The sequence below is a fragment of the Lagenorhynchus albirostris genome, chromosome 5 (assembly GCF_949774975.1).
Source record: "Lagenorhynchus albirostris chromosome 5, mLagAlb1.1, whole genome shotgun sequence".
Classification (NCBI taxonomy): domain Eukaryota; kingdom Metazoa; phylum Chordata; class Mammalia; order Artiodactyla; family Delphinidae; genus Lagenorhynchus; species Lagenorhynchus albirostris.
In genome coordinates this window covers 130,847,264-130,866,779 of record NC_083099.1, presented here as the reverse complement: position 1 = coordinate 130,866,779, position 19,516 = coordinate 130,847,264, and the positions used below count along the sequence as shown (strand labels likewise).

Here is a 19,516-nt window from a genome sequence, read left to right as displayed (position 1 = left end):
GCCCTGCTTCCCCGCGGTCTGCGGCCCATGGAGGAGGAGGGGGAGCCGCAGCCGTGATGGGCTAGCGGCAGAAACGAGAAGCCAGCCCCGAGCGAGCCCAACGTCGCCAGCCAGCTCCGCGTTCCCACGCCGGTTCCCTCAATCTCTTTCCGGGGGGTTGGCGCGGGCGGAGGGGGGTAGGGTGAGGCGCGCAGGCTGCAAACGGGGAGCATCCCAGGGAGGATGAGGCGGGGACCCGACCTGAGCGGGCTGCCTCTCGAGGGCGTGCGACAGCGGCTGGGTCTGGGCAGGAATTAAGAAGCTGGGAAGATGGAGCGCCGCACACTCCTCGCGCAGCCCGGGCTCTGGACCAGGGACACCAGCTGGGCGCTTCTCTATTTCCTCTGCTACGTCCTCCCCCAGACGGCTCCTCAAGTACTCAGGATCGGTGAGTGAAACCCGGGGAACGCTCCAGGCTGCCAAGAGGCTCGGGGGATGTGCTTTCTCACCGCGGCCAGCGCGGGCTCCGCGGATCCCGGGCGAGGCAGTGCGCGTAGGCGCGGGGGCAGGAGCTGGGGGGAGTGGAAGTCAGCTCACCCGGGAGGCTCCAGGAGAGAAGTCTCGTCACAGCTTCTCTCCTGGCGAGTGCCGGGCTTCCCCGCGAGGTACGGTTGGCGGGTTTTTTAATCTGGGCTCCAGACACGCGGGCAAGAGAACAAGGGTTCGAGACTCTCCTGCACAGGTATCCTGCTCTGGGTGTGGGGTCGCGCGTGGCTACAGCCAGTCGGTTTGGGAGCGGAGATGCGCTCTCCCCTTCATCTCGGTGGGCGTCGCGCTGTCCAGATCCGCCGCCCGGGTCCCCGGCAACCGGGTCTCTGGGTACTCGCGGGCATGCCCAGATCTCAGGAGTAGAATTTGGGGACCACGAGGGACGCGAGGACTTCCCTGAGCCTGCTAGCCCCGATCCTCCAAGTTTTTATCCTTAAGTTGGGTTCTTCCACAAGGAGTCTCCAAAGTCTGGAGGATTCCATTAGAGTTGGGCAGAGTCGGGATCTTACTTCTGACTGAGGGTTCCAGGAGTAGGGAGGACCGTCAAATCAGTGCCGTAAGCCGGCACCTAAGTTTTCCACTTGCTCCCCAATCTGTCCCGCCAGCCTGCCACTGAGCATGATCCAGACCCGTCAAGGTAACTCCCTGGAAGACTCTGGACTTCCGTCTCGAGGGGGGCGGTGGTGGGAATAAAAAGAGACTGGAAAACTAAATATAGGAATCCCAGGGCAGCCTAAAGCGGGTGAAAGGCAAGCTCAGTAACAGGGAGAGGGTGGGAATTTGGCTAGTCTGTGGATTCAGATACCTAAATGCACCCACCACCAGGGTTTGGTCTCTGGAGGCACCGAGCGATTTCTGAGCAGCATTTTGGGTTGAAAAACTCTTTGACTACTTTAGTGTTCTCCCTTGCAAACTAAACCCAATTTCTATTCCTTTAGTCTCAGTTTGTCCTTTCCCCCCAACCCACTGTGCTTCTTAAAGACCCAGTGAGCGAGGAGAGCCACAGGTGAAGTCTTGACACCACACCACACGGGGCTCCCAGCTTCGCCAGTTTCTCACGTTAGGCACTAAGAGTGAAGTCCTCATGTCTGAGGGCTTCTAACTCATAACATTTCCAGGAACTGACAGAAAGTGCACTCTTTACTGACTCCTCTAAGTGGCTGAAGTTTCTCAGTAACTTTGTTAGTTCCGACCTGAAGTTGAAGAACCTCTTTCCAAAGATTCAGAACGTAGTTCCTGTCACTGAATATGCCGATTTAAAAAAAAAGAAAAGAAAAAACCATAGAAGTTTACTACGCTGAAGTGCATTTTCTCTAGGCACGTGGCATCTGATTTTCAAGGAAAGAAAGGTTCTCAAATACTAACTTTTACTGCAGACATCTTTTTCTAGACTAATGATAATGTACATTTTGGTGGTTAATTTAGACTGTTCATTTAAAAGGTCCCAAAGTATTCCTTTTACAAAAAAAATACCACTCATAATTAAAATATCCTTCACCTTAGATATGTTCTAACCTTAAAATCCTTTTTTCTTTCTTTTTTTTCTTTTTTCTTTTTTTTTTTTTTTGGATGCGATCAACCCTACACACTCTGGTAACAAAATTCCTGTGGACAATATGAAGTAAACAATCAGTGTGTTACAGTTTACAATGTTCATTAACTTAATTGGTGCTTTGCATATATTTTATTTATTATTTTAACCTCTTTATAGGAGTATAACTGCTTTACAATGGTGTGTTACTTTCTGCTTTATAACAAAGTGAATCAGCTATGTGTATACATTTATCCCCATATCCCCTCCCTCTTACATCTCCCTCCCACCCTCCCTATCCCACCCCTCTAGGTGGTCACAAAGAACTGTGCTATGTGGCTGCTTCCCACTAGCTATCTATTATACATTTGGTAGTGTATATATGTCCATCCTACTCTGTCACTTCGTCCCAGCTTACCCTTCCCTCTCCCTGTGTCCTCAAGTTCATTCTCTAGGTCTGACTCTTTATTCCTGTCCTTCTCCTAGGTTTTTCAGAACCATTTTTCTTTCTTTCCTTTTTTTTTTTTTTTTTTTAGATACCATATATATGTGTTAGCTTACAGTATTTGTTTTTCTCTTTCTGACTTACTTCACTCTGTATGACAGACTCTAGGTCGATCCAACTCACTACAAATGACCCAGTTTTGTTCCTTTTTATGGCTGAGTAATATTCCATAGTATATATGTGCCACATCATCTTTATCCATGCATCTGTTGATGGACACTTAGGTTGCTTCCATGTCCTGGCTATTATAAATAGAGCTGCAATGAACATTGTGGTGAAATTTTTGAATTATGGTTTTCTCAGGGTATATGCCCAGTAGTGGGATTTCTGGGTCATATGGTAGTTCTATTGTTTAGATTTTTAAGGAACCTCCATACTGTTCTCCATAGTGGCTGTACCAATTTAAATTCCCACCAACAGGGCAAGAGGGTTCCCTTTTCTCCACACACTTTCCAGCATTTATTGTGTGTAGATTTTTTGATGACGGCCATTTTGACTGGTGTGGAGGGATACCTCATTGTAGTTTTGATTTGCATTTCTCTAATGATTAGTGATGTTCAGCATCCTTTCATGTGCTTCTTTGCCATCTGTATATCTTCTTTGGAGAAATGTCTATTTAGGTCTTCTGCCCATTTTTGGATTGCATTGTTTGTTTTTTGATATTGAGCTGCATGAGCTGCTTGTAAATTTTGGATATTAATCCTTCGTCAGTTGCTTCATTTGCAAAATTTTCTCCCATTCTGATGCATACCTTTTCGTCTTTTTTATGATTTCCTTTGCGGTGTAAAAGCTTTTAATTTTCATTAGGTCCCATTTGTTTATTTTTTTTTATTTCCATTTCTCTAAGAGGTGGGTCAAAAAGGATCTTGCTGTGATTCATGTCATAGAGTGCTCTGTCTATGTTTTCCTCTAAGAGATTTCTAGTGTCTGGCCTTACATTTACGTCTTTAATCCATTTTGAGTTTATTTTTGTGTATGGTGTTAGGGAGTGTCCTAATTTCATTCTTTTACATGTAGCTATCCAGTTTTCCCAGCACAACTTATTGAAGAAGCTGTCTTTTCTCCATTGTATATTCTTGCCTCCTTTATCAAAATAAGTTGACCATATATGCATGGGTTTATCTCTGGGCTTTCTATCCTGTTCCATTGATCTATATTTCTGTTTTTGTGCCAGTACCATACTGTCTTGATTACTGTAGCTTTGTAATATAGTCTGAAGTCCAGGAGACTTATTCCTCCAGCTCTGTATTTCTTTCTCAAGATTCCTTTGGTTATTTGGGGTATTTTCCATTTCCATACAAATTGTAAAATTTTTGGTTCTAGTTCTGTGAAAAATGCCATTGGTGGTTTGTTATTGATTGCAATGAATCTGTAGATTGCTTTAGGTAGTAGAGTCATTTTCACAATGTTGAGTCTTCAAATTCAAGAACATGGTACATCTCTCCATCTGTTTGTATCCTCTTTAATTTCTTTCATCAATGTCTTATAGTTTTCTGCATACAGGTTTTTTGTCTCCTTAGGTAGGGTTATTCCTAGGTATTTTATTCTTTTTGTTGCAATGGCAAATGGGAGTGTTTCCTTAATTTCTCTTTCAGATTTTTCATCATTAGTGTATAGGAATGCAAGAGATTTCTGTGCATTAATTTTGTATCCTGCTACTTTACCAAATTCTTGATTAGCTCTAGTAGTTTTCTAGTAGCATCTTTAGGATTCTCTAAGTATAGTATCATGTCAGCTGCAAAGAGTGACAGCTTTACTTCTTCCTTTCCTATTTGGATTCCTTTTACCTCTTTCTCTTCTCTGACTGCTGTAGCTAAAACTTCCAATACTAGGTTGAATAATAGTGGTGAGAGTGGACAACCTTGTCTTTTTCCTGATCTTAGAGGAAATGGTTTCAGTTTTTCACCATTGAGAATGATGTTTGCTGTGGGTTTGCCATATATGGCCTTTATCATGTTGAGGTAAGTTCCCTCTATGCCTACTTTCTGGAGGGCTTTTATCCTAAATGGGTGTTGAATTTTGTCTAAAGCTTTTTCTGCATCTCTTGAGATGATCATATGGTTTTTCTCCTTCAGTTTGTTAATATGGTTTATCACATTGATTTGGGTATATTCAAGATTCCTTGCATTCCTGGGAAAAATGATATTTGATCATGGTGTATGATCCTTTTAACGTGCTGTTGGATTCTCTTTGCTAGTATTTTGTTGAGGATTTTTGCATCTATATTCATCAGTGATATTGACCTGTAATTTTCTTTCTTTGTGACATCTTTGTCTGGTTTTGATATCAGAGTGATGGTGGCCTCATAGAATGAGTTTGGGAGTGTTTCTACCTCTGCTATATTTTGGAAGAGTTTGAGAAGGATAGGTGTTACCTCTTCTCTAAATTTTTGAAGGAATTCGCCTGTGAAGCCATCTGGTCCCGGGCTTTTGTCTGTTGGAAGGTTTTTAATCACAGTCTCAATTCCATTGCTTGTGATTGGTGTATTTATATTTTCTATTTCTTCCTGGTTCAGTCTCAGAAGTTTGTGCTTTTCTAAGAATTTGTCCATTCCGTCCAGGTTGTCAATTTTTTGGCATATAGTTGCCTGTAGTAATCTCTCATGATCCTTTGTATTTCTGCAGTGTCAGTTGTTACCTCTCCTTTTTCATTTCTAATTCTGTTGATTTGAATCTTCCTACTTTTTTTCTTGATGTGTCTGTCTAGTGGTTTATCAATTTTGTTTTTCTTCTCAAAGAACCAGCTTTTAGTTTAATTGATCTTTGCTCATTTTCCTTCATTTCTTTTTTATCTATTTCGATCTGATATTTATGATTACTTTCCTTCTGCTAACTTTGGGTTTTTTTGTTCTTCTTTCTCTAATTGCTTTAGGTGTAAGGTTAGGTTATTTATTTCAGATGTTTCTTGTTTCTTAAGGTAGGACTGTATTGCTATAAACTTCCTTCATTGAACTGCTTGTGCTGCATCCCATAAGTTTTGGGTCATCGTGTTTTCATTGTCCTTTGTTTCTAGGTATTTTTTGATTTCCTCTTTGATTTCTTCAGTGATCTCTTTGTTATTAAGTAGTGTATTGTTTAGCCTCCATGTGTTTTTATTTTTTACAGATTTTTTTCTGTAATTGCTATCTAGTCTCATAGCATGTGGTTGGAAAAGATACTTGATACAATTTCAATTTTCTTACATGTACCAAGGCTTGATTTGTGACCCAAGATATGACCTATCCTGGGGAATATTCCATGAGCACTTGAAAAGAATGTGTATTCTGTTGTTTTCAGATGGAATGTCTTATAAAAATCAATTAAATCCATCTTGTTTAACGTATCATTTAAAGCTTGTGTTTCCTTATTTATTTTCATTTTGGATGATCTGTCCATTGGTGAAAGTGGGGTGTTAAAGTCCTGTACTATGATTATGTTAATGTTGATTTGCCCTTTTATGGCTGTTAGCATTTGCCTTAAGTATTAAGGTGCTCCTATGTTGGGTACATAAATATTTACAGTTGTTATATTTTCTTCCCGGATTGATCCCTTGATCATTATGTAGTGTCCTTCTTCTTGTCTTGTAATAGTCTTCATTTTAAAGTCTATTTTGTCTGATATGAGAATTGCTACTCCAGCTTTCTTCTGATTTCCATTTGTAATGAATATCTTTTTCCATCCCCTCACTTTCAGTCTGTATGTGTCCCTAGGAAGTGGGTCTCTTGTAGACAGCATATATATGGGTCTGTTTTTGTATCCATTGAACCAGTCTATGTCTTTTGGTTAGAGAATTTAATACATTTATATTTAAGGTACTTATCAATATGTAGGTTCCTATTACCATTTTCTTCTTTGATTTGGGTTTGTTATTGTAAGTCTTTTCCATCTCTTGTGTTTCCTGCCTAGAGAAGTCCCTTCAGCATTTGTTGTAAAGCTGGTTTTGTGGTGCTAAATTCTCTTACCTTTTGCTTGTCTGTAAAGGTTTTAATTTCTCTGTTAAATCTGAATGAGATCCTTGCTGGGTAGAGTAATCTTGACTGTAGGTTTTTCCCTCTCATCACTTTAAATATGTCCTGCCACTCCAGTCTGGCTTGTAGAGTTTCTGCTGAACGATCAGCTGCTAACCTTATGGATATTCCCTTGTATATCATTTGTTGTTTTTCCCTTGTTGCTTTTAATATTTTTTCTTTGTATTTAATTTTTGATAGTTTGATTAATATGTGTCTTGGCATGTTTCTCCCTGGATTTATCTTGTATGGGACTCTCTGTGCTTCCTGTGCTTGATTGACTGTTTCTTTTCTCATGTTAGGGAAGTTTTCACCTATAATCTCTTCAAATATTTTCTCAGTCCCTTTCTTTTTCTCTTCCTCTTTTGGGACCCCTATATTCGAATGTTGGTGTGTTTAATGTTGTCCCAGATGTCTCTGAGACCGTCCTCCATTCTTTTCATTCTTTTTTCTTTATTCTGCTCTGTGGTCATTATTTCCACTATTTTATCTTCCAGGTTACTTATCCGTTCATCTCCCTCAATTATTCTGCTTTTGATTTCTTCTAGAGAATTTTTAATTTCATTTATTGTGTTGTTCATCTTTGTTTATTTGCTCTTTCGTTCTTCTAAGTCCTTGTTAAACATTTCTTGTATTTTCTCCATTCTATTTCCAAGATTTTGGATTATCTTTACTATCATTACTCTGAATTCTTTTTCAGGTAGACTGCCTATTTCCTCTTCATTTGTTTGATCTGGTGGGTTTTTACCTTGCTCCTTCATCTGCTGTGTGTTTCTCTGTCTTCTCATTTTGCTTAACTTACTGTGTTTGGTGTCTCCTCCTCATAGGCTGCAGGTTCCCAGTTACTGCTATTTTTGGTGTCTGCCTCTAGTGGGTAAGGTTGATTCAGTGGGTTGTGTAGGCTTCCTGGTGGAGGGGACTGGTACCTGTGTTTTGGTAGATGAGGCTGGATCTTGTCTTTCTGGTGGGCAGGAATGCATCTGGTGGTGTGTTTTGGGGTGTCTGTGACCTTATTGTGATTTTAGGTAGCCTCTCTGCTAACATGTGGGGTTGTGTTCCTGTCTTGCTAGTTGTTTGGCATAGGGTGTCCAGCACTGTAGCTTGCTGGTCGTTGAGTGGAGCTGGGTCTTAGCATTGATATGGAGATCTCTGGAAGAGCTTTTGCTATTTGATGTTACGTGGAGCTGGGAGGTCTCTGGTGAACCAATGTCCTGAACTCGGCTCCCCCATCTCAGAGGCACAGACCTGACACCAGCCGGGCACCAAGACCTGTCAGCCACATGGCTCAGAAGAAAAGGGAGGGAAAAAAAAGAAAGGAAGAAAAAATAATGAAATAAAATGAAGCTATTAAAATAAAAAAGTTATTAAAAATAAAAAAAAATAAAGTCCTTAGAGAAAGAAAGAAAAGAGCAAACAAGCCAAAAAACAAATCCACCAATGACAACAAGTGCTAAAAACTATACTAAAAAACAAAACAAAACAAAAAAAAAAACAGACAGACAGAACCCAAAGACAAATGGTAAAAGCAAAGCTATACAGACAAAAACACCCAACGAAGCATACACATACACACTCACAAAAAGAGAAAAAGGGAAAAAAAAATATATATATATATAAAGGAAGAGAGCAACCAAATCAGTAAACAAATCTACCAATGATAATAAACTCTAAATACTAAACTAAGATAAACATAAAACCAGAAACAAATTAGATGCAGAAAGCAAACCCCAAGTCTACATTTGCGCCCAAAGTCCACTGCCTCCACTTTGGGGTGATTTGTTGTCTATTCAGGTATTCCACAGATGCATGATACATCAAATTGATTGTGGAGATTTAATCCGCTGCTCCTGAGGCTGCTGAGAGAAATTTCCCTTTCTCTTCTTTGTTCACACAGCTCCTGGGGTTCAGCTTTGGACGTGGCCCTGCCTCTGCGTGTAGGTCGCCTGAGGGCATCTGTTCTTTGCTCAGACAGGACAGGGTTAAAGTAGCAGCTGATTAGGGGACTCTGGTTCACTCAGGCCTGGGGGAGGGAGGGGTATGGATGCGGGGCGAGCCTGCAGCGGCAGAGGCCAGAGTGACGTTGCACCAGCCTGTGGCGCACCATACGTTCTCCTGGGGAAGTTGTTCCTGGATCCCGGGACCCTGGCAGTGGCAGGCTGCACAGGCTCCCGGGAGGGGCGGTGTGGATAGTGACCTGTGCTCGTACACAAGCTTCTTGGTGGTGGCAGCAGCAGCCTTAGCGTCTCATGCCCATCTCTGGGGTCCGCGCTAATAGCCGCGGCTCACGCCCGTCTCTGGAGCTCGTTTAGGCGGTGCTCTGAATCCTCTCTCCTCGCGCACCAGGAAACAATGGTCTCCTACCTCTTTGGCAGTTGCAGACCTTTTCCTGTACTCCCTACTGGCTAGCCCTGGCACACTAGCCCCTTCAGGCTGTGTTCACGCCGCCAACCCCAGTCCTCTCCCTGTGCTCCGACTGAAGCCCGAGCCTCAGCTCCCAGCTGCTCGCCCCCGCGGGTGAGCAGACAAGCCTCTCGGGCTGGTGAGTGCTGGTCGGCACCGATCCTCTGTGTGGGAATCTTTCCGCTTTGCCCGCTGCACCCCTGTTGCTGCGCTCTCCTCCGTAGCTCCAAAGCTTTCCCCCTCCACCACCCGCAGTCTCCACCCGCGAAGGGCCTTCCTAGTGTGTGGAAACCTCACAGCTCCCTCCCACTGGTGCAGGTCCCATTCCTATTTTTTTGTCTCTATTTTTCCTTTTTTCTTTTGCCCTACCCAGGTACGTGGGGAGTTTCTTTCCTTTTGGGAAGTCTGAGGTCTTCTGCCAGCGTTCAGTAGGTGTTCTGTAGGAGTTGTTCCAAAAGTAGATGTATATCTGATGTATTTGTGGGGAGGAAGGTGATCTCCACGTGTAACTCCTCCACCATCTTGGAGTCCTCTCTATATTTTATATATTAAAAAAAAGACAAATCTATACATACTCGAACAAGATATGTCAGCCAACAGCCCTCCTTTTTGTACAATAAACTTTAGATAGAATTTTCCTCCCCTACATTACCCAAATCTAATGGAGTTCCAGGAAAGGGTGAGAAATGATGTTTTAAGACATATCTATGCACAGATCTGAGTACATATCTGAGCTCCATGCAATGGAGCTTATCCATTTAAAAGTAGTTTTCAAAGTGAAAACAACCCAGCATGATTCACTGACCTTAAAATATATGCTACACTATAATGAGATTTCCTTTTTCTAAATGGGAGCCAAACTGCATAAAGTAAAATTGCAAGGCCTGGTGCTGTTTATGTGCAGTACAAACATCTTACTCCTTCTGGCTTTTAGTGACCTGTGCTTGGCATGAACACCACCCTGTATATACCTAAGGACTATGCTTATTTTTATTTTATTTTATTTTTTAAACATTTATTGGAGTATAATTGCTTTACAATGGTGTGTTAGTTTCTGCTGTATAACAAAGTGAATCAGTTATACATATACATATGTTCCCATATCTCTTCCCTCTTGCATCTCCCTCCCAACCTCCCTATCCCACCCCTCTAGGTGGTCACAAAGCACCGAGCTGATCTCCCTGTGCTATGTGGCTGCTTCCCACTAGCTATCTATTTTACCTTAGGTAGTGTATATATGTCCGTGTCACTCTCTCATTTTGTCTCAGCTTACCCTTCCCCCTCCCCATGTCCTCATGTCCATTCTCTTTCAGCACCATGGAAACCAGCTTTAGTTCAGAGGAAACATGCCTCTCTACAGTGAGTTTCTTATGTCAGTCAAGTCTAATATTGAATACGAAATATCAAAGGAGTTGGGGACTGAGCAAGTGTGTGTGTGTGTGTGTGTCTGTGTCTGTGTCTGTGTGTGTGTGTGTGTTGAGGGAAGGAAAGAGAATAATTGAAATCCTTTATTTTTCATCTCTTTCTCTTTCTAACAAACCATTAACCAACCAACCAACAAAAAGGGGCTCTTGATTACTAATGTGCATTAATATTACAAGTGTTCCAGTAACTTAAAATAACCCAAGGTAAAGTACAACATAAATCTCTGGCACTTTGCACAGTGCTTACATAGAGAAGGCACTTGAATCTTGAATGAATTAATTACAGGTCTACTTCTCTTGCAAAAGTGGCTGCTTAAACTTCAGCCATTGAGAAAAAAGTGAATCTCTTGCAAAAATGTCTGCTTAAACTTCAACCATTGAGAAAAAAGTGAATGAAAGGTATAAAATTTAAGGTAAAATTAATGCATCCTAAGCATTAGAAAGGTATTTGAACATATGCATGGCTCTCTCACATATTGTGGATGTCTGTTGAAAAGTTTAGAATCTTACACCACAGCTTATAGTCATGAAGGGAGTTCTATAGGATAGAGGGGCCCTAAGCATTATTACTAACTACACTCCAAAGGTTTCCCAGCAGCCAGCATGGAAGAGAAATATGGCTGGCTTCTGGAAAATATCTACAAGATGCTGGGGTTATTCCTGTCTTTCTGTCTCATAGCCTAATATTTGTCAACAACAAATTAATCACACACACTCACACACACACACACACACACACACACACACACACTCTCTCTCTCTCTCTTCAGTCATAGACCTCTCTCTCACACGGCCAGACCCACCTAGCTAGGTCTAGGTGACCTGAGTAGATGGCAGTGTATCACCATTAGTGGATTAAAAAAAAAAAAAAAGAAACAATTCCATATGCATATGCAATTTCTGTGACAGATGTATCATATTTCTAATAATAATAGTAACAGAAAGATACATTTATATAGTATATTTTTATGCATCATTTTAGCATACACAATCACTGAGATGGTGGTTAAAGCATAGGATTTAAGAGTTAAGTGATGGGTAGCCAGGCTTTCTGACACATGATTTGTTGTCAGAAAGCACAGGCTTGAGTCCCACCTCCAAGACTTACTAGATATATGTCTCAGGGAGACATTCAATCTCACCAGGCTTTTGTTTTGCATCTGAAAAATCAAATTAAAGCAATTGCAACATCACAATGTCATTGGTAAGAGTACAGAAAATACACTATGCAAGGGATTTAAGCAGTCTATGGATTCACGAGCTGCATTATAATTGTTTCGTTGTTCTGTTTTTACTTTTTAAAATTATTATCATTGAAATTTTCTTCCTCAACAGGGACTTAATAGTTAATGTGGTATATTTTATGACTCTCAATATTTCTGAGCCCAGATCTCTTCATCTGTGAATTAGCAGTAATGATATCTGCCTTCCCTATTTCACAGGGGAGGATCAAATAAACTAATTTTTGTTATTTGCAAACAAACCACTAAATAAATACAATGTATTACTATTATGTAAGTAAATATAGTGTGCAAAGAGAAATACTGTGGAAATTTATATGAATAGCATGGAAGTTTAAATGGCAATATAATTGTTCAAACGTTTTTATCTCCTTAAGAGAGATCCGGATGTATTTTATTTCAATCATCAAGTTGGCTGTAGCATCATTTTTTAAATATTTAATCCTAATCACCTCCAGAGTTCCAAGTAACATTTACTACATATTTGTTCATATTTTTGCTTAAGTGTACAAAAGCTCACAGCTTTATTCTTTAATCACTGAATTCTTTTGTCATTTTAATATTCATTCTTCATTCAACAGACAAATATTTATTAAGTGCTTACTCCCCTACCGTGAACCAGACACATGCAGGACATGGCACAGTGAACAAAATGGGCAAACACATCTGCCCCCTTGATTCTTGTATTCTAGGGGTTTACAATCTATGTTACCACTGAAATTTTTCACTAGGCTTTCAATGCAGATACTTTTTATATTTTAATTTCAAATATTATTTGAAGAGAGTTTTCTGTTCATCTTGGAGCATTTTCCATTCATCTTCTGCCCTCAGTTGATTCTATCAATGGCATGCCAACATGGAATAAGTTCAAGCCTTCAAATGCACAGAGGACAGACAGAGTGGGTTCATGCTGTCAAACCTAGAGCAGGTTTGCCTCTGTTTAGGAAGATCTGTTTGGCATGAGGTAGATTTCACCCTGAGACAGCACGTTGGTCTCAACATTTACTTGAAAACTCCACTGACCCTGGGAGAAAAATCTGGGAGAGAAGCTATCTGATAGATGATGAAAAGAGAGTCTCTGGCTAATGTGAACATATTTCTGCAATGAGCAGATCTTTTGCCTTATTATTTTATATGCATAATTCACCTTTCTCTTTAGTATTGATTTTACACGTCTAATATTTACATTGTGTAGACCTGACCTGTAGCACTTTTCTTATATGGTTTCTAATCTACAGTTTTCATTGAGAAGACCATGACTTGGTGGCTTTGCCTAAATTCAAGTGCTAGTGAGTAGAAATGCTGGGGCTTGCAGCTAGACATTCTGATCTCAAGTTTCAAGCTCCTTGCATTAAATTATGCTGTATTGTGTATGGACTTGTGTATGTAGTTACGTAACAGTTTAAACTAAGCTGAAGTCAAATATCAGAGAAATGAACTGTTGCTCTTAGTTATTCAGAGGTAACTACATAAAGCAAAGTTAATGTGATTTATAATTTGAGTATATTTTAGACAATTAGCAAAGAGGAAAGTTGGTATTATCTTTGGACTCTCCAGAATTTCTCTTTAAGAAGGGGTTAAGGAAGATCTAATCTAATCTAGTTGGAGGGGAATCCTTGTTACCTAATACTTAACCAACACACTGTTTGTAATTAGATTGTACACTTAATTTGAATGGTTTTGAAAGAATATTGATAGAGATAGTAGTGGTGGTGAGTTTCTATAGCCTCTTAATCCTCTTTTGTTAACAGACAATTATGCATATAATATATAAAATATTATCTATGTCCTAAAATTTTCCAGAAGTCATTTCAGTTCAGAGAAAGAATAATTGAGAACTCCAGGTAGAAAGGGATTCACATCTTTTTTTTTTAAGAAGTTTTTTTTTTTAAGTCTATTTTGGCTGGGTTGGGTCTTCATTGCTGGGAGACGGCTTTCTCTAGTTGTGGCGAGCAGGGGCTACTCTTCCTTGCAGTGTGCAGGCTTCTCATTGCAGTGGCTTCTCTTGTTGTGGAGCATGGGCTCTAGGCACACGGGCTTCAGTAGTTGTGGAACGCAGGCTCAGTAGTTGTGGTGCATGGGCTTAGTTGCTCCGCGGCACGTGGGATCATCCGGGACCAGGGCTGGAACCCGTGTGCCCTGCATTGACAGGCAGATTCTTAACCACTGCGCCACCAGCGAAGTCCAGATTCACATGTTTAATTTCCTTTTTCTAATTAACTGACCTCGAGAAAATTACTAAGTGTGTGTGTTGTTGTTGTTAGGTATAGAAGGAGAAATAATAATAACAAACTCATGGGTTTATTGCAAAGAAGAAATGTGATATCATATGCAAAATGCATGGTCTGTGTTAGGGTTAATGAAGTTACTTCCCAATCTTTTTTTGGTTAATGAACAGGGTAGGAGTTTTGTGCTAAAAAATAATTTATTTGTCTGGTCAAGTAAGTGTGGGAAAATGCTCTCCCTTAGAGACTCATGAGGCAGGTTTGTATATTAAAAGCTCTTTGTAATTCTGAACAAAGAAATCTGTTTTGTTGTTGTTTAATCTGGTATATCCTACATTTTAATTATCAGAGGACCCTTACTTAAATCACAGCTATTAAGGTCCCACTGAACTCATGCTGCCCAGAACATATTTAAGGAAACACTGGACAATAAAACCATTGAAATGTCAATATATACACCAAAACTTACATGACCATACATCCTACTGCTTCTTCAGTCTCACCCAAATTCTGCCCACTCCCTATTTCAGAACTTTTTCACAAAGCTTTGAGTAGATTTAAAATGTTTAGTTACCTATTGTTCTCTATTATAAAGAAAACATTCTTAAAACCACATTACCTATTCTGAAGGAATATCATTTTTATTAGCTTAAAATGTGATATGGGCCCATTTTTTTGTTTTTACTAGACTTACTCTTTAACATTGTTTTAAATGGAAAAATATTATATTAGATAGATAATATATTTTCCAAGAATATAACTTGTAGTAAGTTAAAGTTCTATTTCTATTTAAACTTCAAACTACTTATCTTTAAAATGTGTATCTGATTTTTTCAATTATAGATTTTCAAAGAGAAATGGAAACATTTAAATTAAAAGGAATGTACACCAGCTACATGAACTAAATAAATTTCTCATCTTGCTTTTCTACTGAGATCAAGTTGTGATATTAAATTGGAAAAACCTAAACTCCTATTACATCAGCACCCCAATATTAGTAATTGTAAGTCAATTGGAAAAAATGGTTTATCGTGAAGCAGAAAAAAAAAAGTAAAGAGGTAAAAATATTCTATTTTTTATTCATGCCACTTGTAAACTACTAAAAAATAAAAACCTTTCCTATATGACTTGGGCAATATTTTACTCTCTTTTTGTTCTTATTCAAAATTTAGAGGTTTTTAAAACATGTAATTTTGTGTAATGTTATGTTAACACATTTATTAAATACAAGGTAAGATTAGTTACAAAGTGGATTTAAGAAACAATGACATTGACTAAATTAAGAGTAAACTCCTAGTAACCAAAAATCAATCTCACAGAAATACCATACAACAGTAAAAACACTTTCTTTTAACTCTTTAAATCCTTTTGATATGTTATTAGGTGCATTAGTTGACTAAATACTTTTGAAAGACTGGCCTATCTTACAGCTTTTGATGAATTACTAGTTTACTGCTATCCTGACTGGGGGAAGCAAAACACAAAATAAAATAAAATACAAAAGTCTATCAACACTAAAATTTCAACTGAATAACGTTTCAAAAGGGCCTCTCCAATGCATATGTTATACTAGAACTTGTTTTTATTTAATAGAAATCCAATGATTAATTGTCACTATTATCATCAGTTATCAATCTGGAGACTGGAATTTCACTACCACTTACTATTTTTCTTAAAACATGCAAAAAGGAATGTATTAAAATGCATTATTTGTTACACTGAGCAAGTCCAAGATTATAGACTACATTAGGGTAAAACATGTATTTGATTGATTAAGACTCAACCTGTAAATGGGTTGGTACTCACATACTATATTTTCTAGCTCTGTCAGCTGAAAAGACCTAAAAACAATGACACCCCAGTAGCAGTGAACACAACTAGCACCCAGGCATCCTTGTAGAAATAGACAATTGGGGGGCTAAAGAAAAAATATACAAGATGATTCTAGAGCATCTTGTAATGCCAGAAAACTAAGTGGTCCAAAAAATCTCATTGATGGGAGTATGTTAAAGGCACACAGGCACCAAGTACTGGCTCCCAGTGGCTAAAGCTGAAATGATTTGAGCAACAAAATTTTTAAAAGTTGTACTGGATTATAACCAAAGTATAAAATAAATACTCATGAGTTCATACTGATATAAATAAATGATTAAATAAATAAATGGGGGAGGAGAGACATATCTCCCAAACAGAAGAGCCAAGTGATGAAGATCAGCATCACCTCGGATAAATCATATTGATAGTATTTACCTTTGATGTGATGGGATGCAAATGGCACTTTTCTTATCTCGTTTTCATCTCTCAAATCCAGATCCCCACTGTCTAATCATGAGAAACACATCAGATCAATATCAATAGAAAGGCATTCTACAAAATACGTGGCCAATACTTGCTAACATGTTCAAGGTCATAAAAAACAAAGTCTGAGAAACTGTCACCACCAAGAAGAGTCTAAGCAGATATGATAACTAAATGTAATGTGATGTTCTGAATGGGATCCTGGAAGAGAAAAAGAACATTATGTAAAAACTAGGGACATTTGAAAAAAGATGGATACTACCTAATAATAGTGTATCAACACTGTCTCATTAATGTTAAATGCACCAAACTCATATAAAGGTGTGAATAACAGGAGAAACTGGATGTGGAGTATATGAGAACTCTCTACACTACCTTCTCAAATTGAATGTAAATCTAAAACTGTTCTAAAAAATAAATGCATAGGGCTTCCCTGGTGGCACAGTGGTTGAGAGTCCGCCTGCCGATGCAGGGGACGCTGGTTCGTGCCCCGGTCCGGGAAGATCCCACATGCCGCGGAGCGGCTGGGCCCGTGAGCCATGGCCACTGAGCCTGCGCGTGCGGAGCCTGTGCTCCGCAATGGAAGAGGCCACAACAGTGAGAGGCCCGCGTACCGCAAAAAAAAAAATTAAAAATAATAAATAAATAAATACATAAAGTCTATTTAAAATAAAACAACCCTCAACCCATATCAAGATCTCTTCTGGGGACTTCCCTGGTGATGCGGTGGTTGGGAATCCGCCTGCCAATTCGAGGAGCACGAGTTTGGGCCCTGGTTCGGTAGGGTCCCACATGCCGCAGAGCGACTGAGCCCGTACGCCACAGCTGCTGAGCCTGCACTCTGGAGCCCGTGAGCCACAACTGCTGAAGCCCGCGTGCCTAGAGCCCGTGCTCCACAACAAAAGAGGCCACAACAGTGAAGAACCTGCGCACCGCAACGAGGAGCAGCCCCCGCTTGCTGAGGCTGGAGGGAGCTCGCGAGCAGGAGCGAAGACCCAATGCAGCCATAAATAAATAAATTAATTAATAATAAAAAAAAATCTCTCTGCTGTTACAGTTCCTACCTACTCTGTATTACATAAAAGTCTATAACTAATTGCATCAAGGAAAATAGAAAAAACTATTCCATAAAATATGCTACATAAATAGTTTTCTAGAGTATCATTAAAATAAAGACAACAGCATATAATGTCAGAAAAAATCATTAAAAAATAAACTTTATATAAAAATTGCTATTGATAAAATGCAATGGTTGTATGTCTGCTTTAGAATTCTGCAATGAGTTTGTAGAAAATCAGACATTAACTGTTTCTATCCATTAGTATCTAGGTTTTCAACCATTATATGCTTTTTGTACTTACTTAAACATAATTTAACTTTGAATATTGATTCAAGCATTGTAATATACTCTGCTAGAGGCAGTAAGTGCTGATGTCTTTGAATGAATACTCACAGTAAACTATTTGCACGATTCTTTTTCTTAGCAAAATTGTCTAAATATGCCTTTAAAAAATCAATATTTAATTCCCAGAGCCAATAGAGTACTATATAATTCAAATTGGGGAAAGGATGGTAATAATCAAGTGTTTTTCTCTTTTCATTGTGAAGACTCAATTACAACTTTTGAGGGTTTTCTTTTCTTTGTTTTAAAATTTAAACTTCCAAAGTGTTGGATTGCATACTTTGGCAAAACATAAACAGAAGTTGCATTCTGATGACCTGTCTATGTTTATATTGTATAAGTTGTTATCATACTTCATCTCCTAAAAATGGATTGTTAGATAGAGCCATCTTTCCAGTCTAAAGGCAATATTTATTTGCCTAAGGCTGTTTCTGTACATGCCCACTGAACTGGCAAAAGCCTTTATAAATGATTGAGGATCATCTAAATGATCAACAGGAGGGAATGGTTAAGAAAATAATAATTTAAACTCAAGAAAGATCTATTAAATATAAACCTTATGATGAAATGTATGTATTAAAATGAAAAATGTTTAGAAAGTAATATATGGTTTTACATACCTTGAATTGGGAATGTATACAATTCATCCTTGCTTGTAGATAAGAAGTAAAAGAATTAATGTGGAAAGAGGAAGCCCATTTGTTTTGTTAATACGGTGGAATTACAGGTGAATTTTTCTTTCATTTAGATTCCTATTATTCTTCTTTGCCCAATTTAAAAATGATTGGTTAAAGTCACCATTCTGTACTTTCTAGATTATTCTAGCAGTCATTTGCATGCCGTTTGGCAGAGTGAGAAGTGCACTGAAATGAGAATACTTCCAGCTCTGGTGATTCTTAGCTTGGCCATATCACATAACCTTTTAGTAAATCAATTTCCTTGTTTGTCTGAGGCAGCTAGTGGTGAACAGGTATGTGGGTGCAACAGCTAACACCTTCCTGGTCCTCAATTCCCTCTGCAGTGTTGGTTCTGCTTTATTGTCATTGGTTTGAACTGAGAAACTACATGAAGATGTGCAACACCATTATACTTTGTATTTATAGCCTCAGCATAATGTGTGTGGAAATGGAACTTTGTTCGCTTCCCTGAAATTAAACTTGACTAGGCACATATTCCCCTATTTCCACCAGGACCATATCAAGGTTCTCGCTTTTGATTTAAAATGTAAATGTTTAGAAATTTCCATTCTTCCTTCTCGCTACAGAGATCAAAGACCCCTGTCTTTCAGGGAGAGACCTTTGCTGTCATTCCTCCAAGACATCCACTGTGGTGCAGCTCTCCTGTCTGACCCTGGGTATTGACTCTGTGTCATCTGCTGCCCACGACCCTGACGGGAGGGCCCACCTTGGTTCACTTTCACCCTTTGAAACCCAGCACATTCTCTGTCTGGTTTCTCAAGTGGACTGTTTACCCAGTACCTCATCAAGGAGGAATCCATGATTCACACAGAAGCAATCAGCATCAGGTTACCTTCAAGCCCCGATTATTATCTCAGGCCCTTTCTGTTCAAGCACATGATGTCTCCATCTCCATTTTCCCTCATGCGCCTTGAGCAGCAGTGTGCAGATTGTACTTTCAGAGTACACAACTGTACATTGGTGCAGGACATCTCCAAATCCTAGGGGGTTTACTGACCTTCTATCTCACCTCCAGGTTTCCAAACTGCAAGGAGGGGAAACAGAGCTGGATTCTTACAGTGTCACACATTTATCTGAACTCTGAGGTTCAGGCTTTAAGCACTATGGTGGTATTTAAAGCAAAGCTTTTTAAATTAAGACAACAGAAGCAACAATAAAAACAAATTTCATTCCATTTTCTGAATTTCGCAACAGAAAGTCTAGGTTTTTAAGATATCTCTCTCTCTCTAATTATTGGATGGTACACATTATATCATAATTATATAATTCTTATATATCA

The 19,516-nt window shown here is 39.3% G+C and overlaps 1 protein-coding gene across 9 annotated transcripts in view; it reads left to right on the top strand.

Moving 5' to 3' along the window:
* Nucleotides 1–309: 309 nt before the first annotated feature.
* GRIK1 (glutamate ionotropic receptor kainate type subunit 1) overlaps nt 310–19,516 on the top strand; it is a 417,625-nt gene continuing 398,418 nt past the window's right edge. For all 9 annotated transcript variants that reach the window (XM_060149425.1, XM_060149424.1, XM_060149419.1 and 6 more), the window contains exon 1: nt 310–427. In XM_060149425.1, coding sequence (XP_060005408.1) covers nt 310–427 — 118 coding nt within the window. The remainder of the gene's footprint in view (nt 428–19,516) is intronic.